At 32.4% G+C, this 12,033-nt stretch overlaps 2 protein-coding genes across 2 annotated transcripts; both read right to left on the bottom strand.

Moving 5' to 3' along the window:
- Positions 1-244: 244 nt before the first annotated feature.
- LOC105566350 (uncharacterized protein PFB0145c-like) lies at positions 245-4,131 on the bottom strand. Its single transcript, XM_012020270.1, has 8 exons — positions 3,633-4,131; positions 3,383-3,551; positions 2,852-3,163; positions 2,521-2,766; positions 2,234-2,340; positions 1,836-2,159; positions 1,371-1,660; positions 245-1,286 (listed from the first exon to the last, which is right to left on the bottom strand). Exons 2-8 carry the CDS (start codon positions 3,470-3,472, stop codon positions 916-918), a joined length of 1,740 nt encoding a protein of 579 aa, XP_011875660.1. The 5' UTR covers positions 3,473-3,551; positions 3,633-4,131; the 3' UTR covers positions 245-915.
- Positions 4,132-5,192: 1,061 nt separating this feature from the next.
- Positions 5,193-12,027, bottom strand: LOC105566349 (protein argonaute-2-like). The gene is made up of 15 exons (XM_012020269.1): positions 11,792-12,027; positions 10,925-11,013; positions 10,087-10,479; positions 9,737-9,934; positions 9,355-9,478; positions 8,854-9,233; positions 8,666-8,782; positions 8,317-8,599; positions 7,918-8,070; positions 7,675-7,843; positions 7,500-7,590; positions 7,250-7,413; positions 6,166-6,442; positions 5,717-5,901; positions 5,193-5,641 (listed from the first exon to the last, which is right to left on the bottom strand). Exons 1-15 carry the CDS (start codon positions 11,952-11,954, stop codon positions 5,548-5,550), a joined length of 2,880 nt encoding a protein of 959 aa, XP_011875659.1. The 5' UTR covers positions 11,955-12,027; the 3' UTR covers positions 5,193-5,547.
- Between the last annotated feature and the right edge of the window lie 6 nt (positions 12,028-12,033).

The following is a 12,033-nucleotide window of genomic DNA, read 5'->3' as shown; positions in this document are numbered from 1 at the left end:
CGAAGACAGTCTTTTTCGTTTCGATGTTTATCGTTACTCATTTTACGCGCGTCGAATCGTTGGGACTGTGTTCGTAATGTTACTAGCCGTTAGAAAGTTCTCGGTCATTAGAAGCCGTCAAAAAATAAAAGGAAAAGAGAAAAAATCGAATGTTTACAGAGGAAAAGTTTACATACCACACGCTTACTGGAAAACACGAATATAAAATGTATTTCAAGACGTCTTCATGCAAAGCTGATGAATGTTTTACGTGTATTAAAATGTTCCCTTTTAATCCTATTAAGACTTACAAAATATTATAAGTATTATACTTTACTTGTATATATACATATGTGATAAAAAAATATATATATATCTATATATATACACATCTTGTTCTCTTGTGTGCGTAAAATTTATATTCGTGACCTGTTCTCCGTAAAGCAAATGTATATGTTGAAACATATTATATGCATAGTTAATTCGTAATAATACAGGTTATATGTCAAAATCTCGATACCGTGAGAGCTACAAGCGAATTTGCAAATAAAAGTTTTATATATTTACAGAAAAATATATTTTTGACTGTCTACTTTTACAATTTGAGTTTTACGATCTTATTAAATTTATGTCTTAGCGTTAAACAATATAAAACAACGTGAAAATTTGACAATATTTGTGCAAGATATATATTACAATTTTGCTTTAAGAGGAATGTATGTGCAAATTGTGTTTAATAATGTTTAAATAAATCGCGACCAAGTAGTTTCGTTATTTAAGTAAAATGTGCACCATGAGAGTTTATCACAGTATTGCAACGAGATATAAAAACTATGTACATGTTCAGTCAATTTTCGGAATAGGAATTATGCTAAAATTCCCACATGGGATGTTTGATAATCCAGTGTTAGCCATCATTCAACTTTAAGTATACAATTATTTAACATCATTCGAAGGCGCAGTATCCAAGTTGGAGACTGTACTAACGCTAGGTAAACTGCTGTCGCTCCAATCAGGTTGTGGACAGTCCTGTAATGGACTGGGTACATTAACAGGTTTTCTATTTTGCATATCGCCTTGCTTTCTTGTGTCAGAAACTGTTGATTTGGTAGACACAATGCTTTCAAGAGCTTTCGACGCATTAAGAAACAAATTTTTGGCGTTGTCATTCTGTTTTTCCTTAAGTTTTCTAATTTCGTATATATCATTTTCTTTTCGACGCAAGGATTTTTTCGCAGTCACATCGTTCCTGTCCACAGGTTGGTAAACAACAGTATTATTTTCGTTATTACTTTCCATTGTTGATCCTTTATTCATAAACATTAATACAAATTAAAAATAACATTCAATTTATTTAATAGCACTTGAGTAAATTCACCAAACGGACGCACCTTCATTTTGATCCGGCATTACTGAATGTGACGATTCTCCATCAAGTAAACTAACGAAATCATCTTTGACAGGCGCGTCTTGTTTTAGAGTATGTTTGTCAGAAATGGAATTCATTGAAACAACGTTCAATAAATCAGGCGATTTATTGGAGTCATCAGAAAAACTTGAGGTAGGAGTCGAACATGCGCGTCCTGTATTGACAATTGATATTGTAGGACTTATACTTCCTTCTTTCATACATATTTCATTCAGTTTTGTCAACTGTTTTGCAATCTGATTTTGTAGCTCTCTGTAATATAAATGGGAAACATATGTGAATTAAACGGGTAGAGTATGCATGTTTTTAATTTTACCAATATATTAACCGATTGTCGTGCAATTTGCATCATTTACACAACAACACATTTACCAATTAGTAATTTTTTTTAAATATAAGTATCATTAATAGTATAATATGTACATACTTTACTGTACTTCGATAATTGCTAATTTGTGTTTCCTTATAAGCAGATAATACTGAAAGTTTATCTATTTCCATCGTTAGACGTTTATTATCAAGGAAATTTTTCTCCGCAAGTTTCGTTTGTGTATTCAGATCTGTCCTTAAATCTGTAATGATTCTTTCGTCGTTTTCAATTTGTTGTCTTAACTTAGTGACCACTGATGTCATATCGCTTTTTTCACGAGTTGCTTCATCCAATTGATGCGCAAGTATCTTTGCACGAGATTCTAAATTTGAATATTTTTGATCAGCTTCCTCTAGTTGTTCATTTCGCTTTAGAATTTTACTGATTTAAAAACCAAAAATTAGTATTAGTATTAATTTCTTCTTATTTGTGCTTCTTGACATATTATATCAAACCTTTGCAATTTTTCTCGTTCAAACATGAATGATTCACGCATGGCATTCATTGTTTTATTAGAGTCCTTTAATGAAGCTGCATTGGAATCTTCTTTGGTTTCTAGATCCTGCAAAAATAAACAACAATCAGTTATTGTTTTTTTAATCAGTCTGTTCAATGATAATATAAAAGTACTAGAAAAATTTAACTTATAAATTAATAAAACTTATAAAATGTGTACGCTTAAAAATATAAATTAGAGTGATATTAATACCTCAGAGAAAGATAGTGATTTTACAAAGCTTACCGGTATTTTCTGCAATATTTCTTCTATTGCGGCAAATATCTCACATATTCTCTTATCCTTCTTATTAACTAAATCTTGTAGCTGTTTTATTAAAGCTAGCATGTTTGCCTTAACAAGTGTATAACTTGTTGAATTAAATTCAGTAAGTTTGGGATTATATATTTCAGGATATTGTACAGCAGAATCCTTAACGAGAACTGAAGATGCTGGACAGCATGCTTTTGAATGTTTCTCCCCTGATTTCATCTGGAAAGATAGTTTTTGTATAAAATCATATATTTAGTGTGTGTGTGTACGTGAACATAAAGTGTATACGACATATAACACTTACGGGATGTTTGACTGTACTTTTCTGTTGCTTTTTAGTATTTGTATTCTTTATGGTTTCTCTATCTTCACTACGTTTAGAAGGCTTATCCTTTGTTATAGGCATTGAATTATGCGTAAGAACATTGACCCAGTTTTGTTTCGGAGGTTCACTCTCGTTAGTAGTAGATCTTTTCTTTTCAGCTTTCTGTCCAGGGCTAAAACTTGCTACGGGTGAAGTACGCTTTTTACCTTTATTCCTTGTTATCGCCAATGCTATCTCATCGCCTGGACTGAGCAGTATCACTTGCTCGGAAGGAGCCTTTGCGACATGCGGCTTGTAAAAATAATAAAAATTCATTAACGAGTATTTCAGTCTCCGACGAATAATACAATCGGATGGAATTAAAAGAGCCGTGAGCCACGACAAGGTTTTAGTGTGATAACAAAATATTAAAATTACAAACAGACGTTTCGGTCTCTTTTTAGACCATCTTGAAAAATTCATTAAAATATGAAATTGATCACGGAGCTGCATTAGACAAAATTGTAGTACCTTATGTTCTGTAGTGTGGGCCTTCGAAATTTGTTGGCAACTTCCTAAACTTCTGCTCTTAGCAGCCGCAGGCTTACACATCTTACTCATTTTGGTACTCGTCGACGTCACCTCTAGGCGTTGTTGCACATTTCTTTTAGAAGCATGTTACGTGCGTATTCGCAAAATACTACAAGAACAAACGGAAAACCGGAGTCACTTCGACGATGACAGACGATTTAGATATCAACAAATCAGAGTGCGTCGTAACCTAAAAGTATAGCTGTTTTGCAGCGGGTCGCGATACTTGCGAGCTAGTATGTATGTACGTCCCTTCGTATCCGACGGAGCGTTAGAACGATTGTCAGACAGCCATAATGTATGTTCTGCAGAGTGAATCTCAAACCGGAATCCTCGGAACGCAGGTCGAACGTCGAATCTCGCGCGATGACAACAAACTCGACGCCGGGCCGGAGAGCCGGAGTTCGGAGTTGTCGATCGTTTCACTCCCTCTGCGCACGCGTCTACCCGATCCTCATAAAGTCGAAAGCGGGGAGAGCACACACTTTTGCATAAGTGCGTCAGCATATGCATAACGAATTCGATTGGTCTATAAGCAAATGCACGAGGAAATGGTCACCAATCAAATTCGTTATGTATATGCTTATGCAAGCTCCCTGCTAAATGCTCAACGGAATGGACGCGCGATTTTCGTTGGCAGTCGAAACCAGAGGCTCGATTCTTGAATTTATTCCGAGAAACGTATGCGAAAATTCTGCTCTTACAGAAAAGTTATTGAATACCTTGTTAAAAAAGTTAATAAGCTCGCTACGTTTGATGGTAAACATCATGTGCTACAATTGCTGAAAACATATATTGTGAACATTTACCCACATTAAAATACCATTGCAGATTGCGATAAACAACTTTCCGTGCGCATAGCAATATCAATCGCCGGGCGGTTACATCACGCGCTCGAACTGAACGGTAGGCCGGGCTAAGACAATTTTTAATAATTACTATAAATAGAAATTTCAAAAGCAAGTTATAGTTGTGAACGCAAACTTTTATTTTTTTTATTATACACTTTAATAAAGAAATTTATTTCTATGCATATACAGTGGTGCGAAATTATTATATATTATAATGATGTATAAACTTACCAAATAAAGTAGCGTCAACAGAAATTAATCTTTTTACATACTGCAACACTCATATACATATACCTATACCGTATTATAGACATACATAATATCCATATTGTATCTGCTACTTTATTTAGGCTTTAAATCATTCTCATTGCATCTAAAATTTAATGAAATCGAGAAATCAAGTACATGTGTTTACACATACGTATACATATGTATAATGTACACTTATAAAAATATACACTTGATAATGCTATACCGTTGCAGTGAGAATGAGTCAAGGCCTTAGATGCAATAGTAAATGCGGTACTCTATGTCTAGCAAAAGTTGTCGGCCCTACATCATTAATTTGGGCCAGTGTTGACAAAGAACAGTGCAGTTTATATTAGTACAGAAAATTCTAGCATAGATATAACATGATTAATATTACACCATTTGTATGGATTTTATCAAGCAATATAATTATTATTCTACAATTATAAACTCATAAGCAACAAAAAGAAAAATGGTTACAGAAATTATACAAATTAGTCATCTACAGTCCACGATGTTTTAAAAAATAAAAATTTAAAAGAAACGAAAACTAGTTTTATTTTAATGCTTAAATTTAATATTAAAAATAACTTCAGTATTTTTCTGAAAAAATTTTAAATATCATCGTTTTTAAGATTGTTTCAGCCTGCAGAAAATTTGAAAATATTGAATCGAAAAAGGTTGGCCATACCTGTAGATTGTTTATTATAAATATTTAATTACTTTTCTTTTTGTTGCCTTATACTTTTAAATAGTCGCCACTTCTCTCCGGAGAGCGGTAGTCCTTAGTAAACCCACCCTCGCCATAATGCACAGATAAAAAAGAAAAATTATAAAATATGAATCTTTGAAATCGTGAATATCTCTTTAAATGAAAAATATAAATATTTCATTTTTTTCCTTTTTTGTTGCTTCATATTTTCGATCATCATACAGTTAAATCAGAATACACAGACAAAAGAGAAAAATAACGAAATATGAATCTTTGAAATCATGAATATTTGTTTAAACAAAAAACATAGGTGATCCTATGTCATTCATCTTTATTACAAACTGTCTCTGTTCGTGACCCAAATTGTTCAAGTTGACACTTACGCCCCTAGCAAATGGAAAAAATATTTTAGAGATCGTGATCGTAATTAATATCAGATTTATACCATAATTGATTGCTTACCCTTGTAGCAAGGCTCTTCCACGGTAAGCTCCCAAATGTGCATAATAAGTTGGTGCCGGATAGCTTACAGATCTTGCACAGCGGGCATATATATGGCAAAGATAAAAAGTCAATTCCTCAAGCTGATCTTCGGTAAACTTAGATTCATTGTAAATGCATCTGTATTTTGTAGGCCTCGCTGTACCCTACATTTATAACATAATCATAAACATCACATGTCAAATAAACTTCATTTGATTGGAGAAATATGCTTCTTAAAGTAAATTACTATGATTATTACAAATTAACTATTGCTATAATCACTACTGATCATTGTAACGATTGTGAAAATTTTGTCATTAATATATTTAATTCCTAACAATTTCTTAACACGTTTTCTAACAGTTTCTTAAGAATAAATCCTTTATAGTTACAAATGTATTTTATTTTTACAAAATCTATCGACCTACCTGAATACTCGCATGTGATACAAGATAAAAATCAATATGGTCGGGATGAGTAATAGTTGTGTCGACAATTGTACCCACTTGTACATTATAATTTCTATCATATGTATCTCTTTGATTAACTGGGAAGAGACGTATGTGGTGTCTCTTCTGAACGACTAAACAGGTAATTTCAATTTTATACTTTCTACCATCATGCGTGAACTCTTTAATGGCCGCTTTAATTTTTTCTATTTCATGAAACATAACTTGTGCAAGTTGCCCCTCGCTGACTCCGTCTCTAGATATTAATATAAATATGGAACTAATGTGTTAAAATGTATAAATATGCCTTTGTAAAAAGAAAAGAAATCGAGTCTTTATACAGTGTCCCGAAACTCAAAGAAAAGATTACAGCGCAAAAGTTCGTGAAAAATTAAGTGATGGAAATACATACCACTTTTAAGTAGTTTTTCTATATAAGGGTTTGAAATGCAAGCAATTACATAAGCATTGGTTAAAGAGTCATCTGTCATCTGTTGGTGATTTGTGATGCGTTTGACATCTATTACTATTACAATATACAGAAAGACGACTCATTACCCCACGCTTATGTGTGTGCGTTTGGTTATATTTTAAACCCTTAAGTACTTAAAACGTACTTTATAAAAAAAAAGCATGCATTTTTATCACCTAGTTTTTCACTTTCGTACTGCAATTTTATTATCCACGAATTTCAGGACAATCTGTATACGTTTCTTATTTATTTTGCGTTTAACACTGAGTTTCCCTTTATATAAAGGAAAATTCTCTATTATGAGGTAGGTTTCTAATATGAGATAGCAGGTTTTCAACTCAAATTCAATCACAACTCATCTTTTACAGTAATTACACAACCTAACAATAAATTTTCCACTAAACAAATTTCGCTCCAAGGGCAATAAATTCATGGTGGAATCAACCAATGATGGCTATACATTTAACAGAAACCCCGCTATCCCACATTAGGATCCTACATATCTTATAATATCTTATAATAGGAGACTTTCCTATATAAAAAATGTATTTTTAACTTTTCATACAACATTCAATATTACTAATAACATACCGATAATAGACGATTCTCTTCGGGACACAATTTGTTTCACGTACATAAAATGCAAGTTGTGATTGTATTATGGCCTTAAGATCCCTAATTATTTCTTCTTTGGGTTGTTGAAGTCTAAGTGCAACATTATATCGGAAGGCTGACTTATCATTATTTGCTGCAACCTAAAATAGTAGCATCTCATGTCATATATGTATTATTTACTATATTACTCCTTTAATGTATGTGTGTGTTGAATAATTATACAAACCGCTGCTACGGATGGTATATTTTTAGAATCCGGAGATGGATGAGTCACATCAGCACCAACAAGCATACAAGGTTCATTTAAACAAAATGGCCTAAGAGAGAAAACAAAAAAAGTTTTACTTGAGATTATAGGTAATAATTTGAATAAAATGATAGGTTAAAGGTTATTCACTTACATTTTAGTAAATGTATGATTGATGCCATTTAGTTTGGAATTAATTTTTAGTAGTATGTTTTTTACTGTCGCAAACTGTGGTCTGGGTGAGTCTAGTTTTTTTAAGGTTTTAAACTTCAAACACTGTGTCAAAACACCTACTTCCATCTCGGTAATCTTCTTTACTTTACCTGAGATAATAAGAAATAGTATTAGATCGATTTATATTCAGAACGAGAAATGTGATATAAAATAAGTTACATACCATACATTATGTCTGTACCATCAGGTATGATAACTACTATTAATTTTAATTTGCTATTCTGGTTGAAGTACTTCGTGATATCATTTAAATTATTCAGTCTAAAACTTTTAAGTGGAGTAAGGGGCTGTCCAATATTCATACCAACATCACGTGCTAAAAAAACCACTTACATATTACATAACCAATATAACATAAAACATAATATACAAATACATATAATCTGTGTATAGCATGAGTTAAAATTACAATTCGCCAAAAATGTAAATTTACAGTGATAAATTCCGCACCGTGATAAATTTCTTCATGAAATAACAATTAACAAATACACTATACTTTTTAGAAATCTTCGAAAAATATATTTAAAAATCATAATCTTAATTTCCATTTTCTATACTTAACCAGTGCTCTGCAATGTTTGAGAGAAAGTTTGCATAAGAGGGTCAATTGCTTTTCCACTCAAATTTACAATAGTCCATGAATAATTCTCCAAATGTTTGGCTTCATTAAAATGTTGTTGCAAATTCCACGTTCCTTTCCTCACTTCTACCGGGCGGTTAGGATCTCTATATCTCAAATCTGGAGGAGATAAAATTCTAGCCGCTACCTTTTCCATTTCAGGGCTGACAGATAGATGAAATTCTTGAGCCATTACGGGATTGTCGTTGACTCCTATTTGTTGGAACTGTAAATATATAATGTAATAAATAACAACAGAATATATTCAATACACAAATGAAAACTGTCTTACCGCATGTAGTATTCTGTCTTTACGTGTCATTGCATCTGTTGCTGTTTGCTTGATCATGGCACTGGTTTGAGATTCATTCATCCTTCTAACTGCTTGATTAGGCATAATAGTGCATAACTATAAATAAGGATATTCTTAATTAATTTTGTTATTTTACATTTCTAGCAAATATAACACAGCTTACGCACCTCGATAGGCAGCAAAATTTCGGTTCCGTCGGCCTTTGTGTTCACATGAACAGCAGGCAAGTCAGGTCTTTGGATCTTGTATCTCTTTTCTTTTAAAAAGTAACTTTGTATTGTAAGTGTTTTGACTTGTCCAGTCTCTCTATCGCCCTGGTTGAAAGTTGAGTTACAAGTCTTGTGACTTAACTGAATTATGCGGTGCGTTCGCTTTGAGAAATTGGGTATTTCGTAAGACACTTTTAAACCCTTCAAAAAACTATTTATAGTAGCAAGCGTCCATTCTTCCATCACGTCTTCATAAGTAATTCTTCGCTCGTCGATCCGTAAAACTTCAGCTAAATACGAAAGTACTTTCTGCGATGTGACGAATCCTTTATGAGAAACTAAATAAAATGCAAGTATTACAAAAGAGATTATAGATAATGATATTTGTTGTAGTTTTTGATTTAAGTTACAAATGCTTTGAAAGTATTTCTTATTTATCAATTAATGTGAATATTTTACCATCTACATTTAAGTATGGTTTCCATCCAATTACACCGGACATAAATCCACCACGCGCTAGACATACGCCATCACTTAATGGTGGCCAGTTATTCTGATTATCCCAGAAGATTGATCTTCCAATCTGTAATAAAATATATTTCATATTACGCTTTATGTACATTTATTCTATGTTTATATAATTTTCTGTAATTACATGACAGTATAAATATAAGTTTGCAATACATTGAAAAAGTTTACGTTAATATAAAACAATATGCAAGAACTCTTCTAATATGCGATTTTTTTTCGAAAACTCGGTGTTTTTTTATAATTATATAAAAATTAGTACTATTAAATTAAAATTCTATTATAAATTATGAAAGTACTGTTCATTGCTTACGTTAATAAATCGTAATTCAGGTGCATGACGCATAATTATATCCAAGACTTGTGTAGCGGCTTGATCTCTATTTGCTGCAAAACCAGGTCTGAAATTCTTTATCCAGCTTAGGTCAACTGTAGCCACTTTCCGCATTTCAATTATATACTTGTTTTTTCGGCCATCTTTATTTGTATGTTCAACAATAGTCCCAAAAGACTATACAGAATAATAATATACATATATATATATGTTATGAAAAATGTATTCTCTTTGTAGTTGTTGCTTATCTCGAAAGATTAAGATTTCGATCAAACAATGTTATGTTTCTAATATGATACATTATATTACAATTAACATATGTTACTTACTTCGCCAAAGGGAAGATCATTTGCGCTATATGCATTTTTCTTCCCATCAAATGCTGGATATCTGTGATTGAAATTTTGTTCTCTACATTGTTCGAAAATACCTCTGCACAAAGCTTTGGGGAGTGGGATTTCTTTCTTTTGCTCCCTACTTGTGGACTCTTTGTGAGGCTTAATAACAATATCATAATGAACTGCGTTGGTTACGAATTTATCGTTGAATATAATTTTAAACATATTCGTTAAAACTTGGGTCGGCCTCCCATTTCTTCCTCCCTGTTGAGGGTTTGCTCTTTTTGGAATCATTTCGTGATATAATTTCAATTGAGCAGATGTCATTTTTGGCATTTCAGATTCTTCTGAATAGAATGGAGCTGTCGCACCAAGCTGAGAAAGCTGGAAAAACATTAACAACTAAATAAGTTGAAAGCGCAATATACATATATGATATCTGTTTGTAATAGATATTTTATTAAACATACATGCATACATGTAATTGTAAAAAATTAGATATACAGGGTGTCTTATTTTAAATGATCCACGCAAATATCTCGAAAAAATATGAAAGATACGGAAAGTTGTTTATATTAATTAGTAGAATAAGATTAAGTAGTATAATAAACAATAGGGGGTTCCATTTTAAAAAATGAAGGTAACCTTCACGTGATCTTCAAATGACTATCCAAGATCAAGTCAATGGCACTACCTTATGTCCCTCTTCGAACCGAACAACTTTGGTTTGAAACGTTATTCTGTATCTTTCATATCTTTCGAGATATTTGCGTGGATAATTTAAAATAAGACACCCTGTATACATATATGTATACATATATGATCATACCTCAAGAGCTCTACTACTTGATGGTTGCTGTTGTTGCATACCATTACCACCTGGTACTTGTCGATGATCACCAGAAGCACCAATATCAACTATAAAAAAAAAGTACATACATACATATGTATATATTATTAACATACATGCGTACACATTATACATAACGTCCCACTTTAATAAAAAAATATCTAAAGGAGATATATTATACAATTATTTTATTTAAGAGGGACAATTTTACAGTCATCATATCTTCTAAATTCGTTTCAAAAGATAAAGAAAATAAAAAAAATAAAACTGTATCTTTTGTTCACTTCAATTGTTCTCATTATTGTGCAAAGATATTAAAATAAAATAAGTAAAAAATAAATATTTTACCAGAGGTGTTTTATATATTTAAGTCTAATATGTTATTCCAATATAAAACGCAAAATACCTTATGTGTACGTTATAATTAATAAGTTAATAAAAGTAATTAATAAAAACTTTCTTTTCAAGTACATTAATGAATAAGTAAAATAGCAAATTTAAAAAAGCTGTGGATCTTTTAAAATCGACTGTTAGCGAATTTGGTTGTTTGCACTAATATGCGCTGAATGCACACTAACGGTCATCTTAAATGCTCGAAACTATTTAGTCAAAACAACAATCCGTACAGATGCTGTACAGATCATTTTACTGGCTAAGAAGTATAATATTTCAAGAGATGTTTAAGACAAACCTTAAATTGACTATAAACAAGCCTTAGTTGCGCACTCAGTGCGCACTAGTGCAAGCAACCAAATTTGCTGTATCCTGTTAAATTAGGAAAACATTTTAAATACACTGAATATTCTAGTACACTAATATTTTAATTATTTATGTTATAATTCTTACTTGAAGCTTTCTGCTGCTGCTGATGTTGTGCTCTTTGTTGTTGCTGCTGCTGCTGCTGCTGCTGCTGCTGCTGTTGTTGTGGTGAAACCTGTGATATCTGCGATTGTGGTAGATTCCATGCCGTTTGTTGCTGTTGCCATGCTACATGTTGCGGCAGGCCCATTTGTTGCTGCTGTGGCGGTATCTTCTGTTGTAACCCCCACGCTCCTTGCACCTGAGATTGAGGTGGACGCACTGGTTGC

Source organism: Vollenhovia emeryi, unplaced genomic scaffold (genome assembly GCF_000949405.1).
Source record: "Vollenhovia emeryi isolate VEMERY1.0 unplaced genomic scaffold, V.emery_V1.0 DF939145.1, whole genome shotgun sequence".
In the NCBI taxonomy this organism is placed as follows: domain Eukaryota; kingdom Metazoa; phylum Arthropoda; class Insecta; order Hymenoptera; family Formicidae; genus Vollenhovia; species Vollenhovia emeryi.
This window is presented reverse-complemented; position numbering and strand designations above follow the sequence as displayed.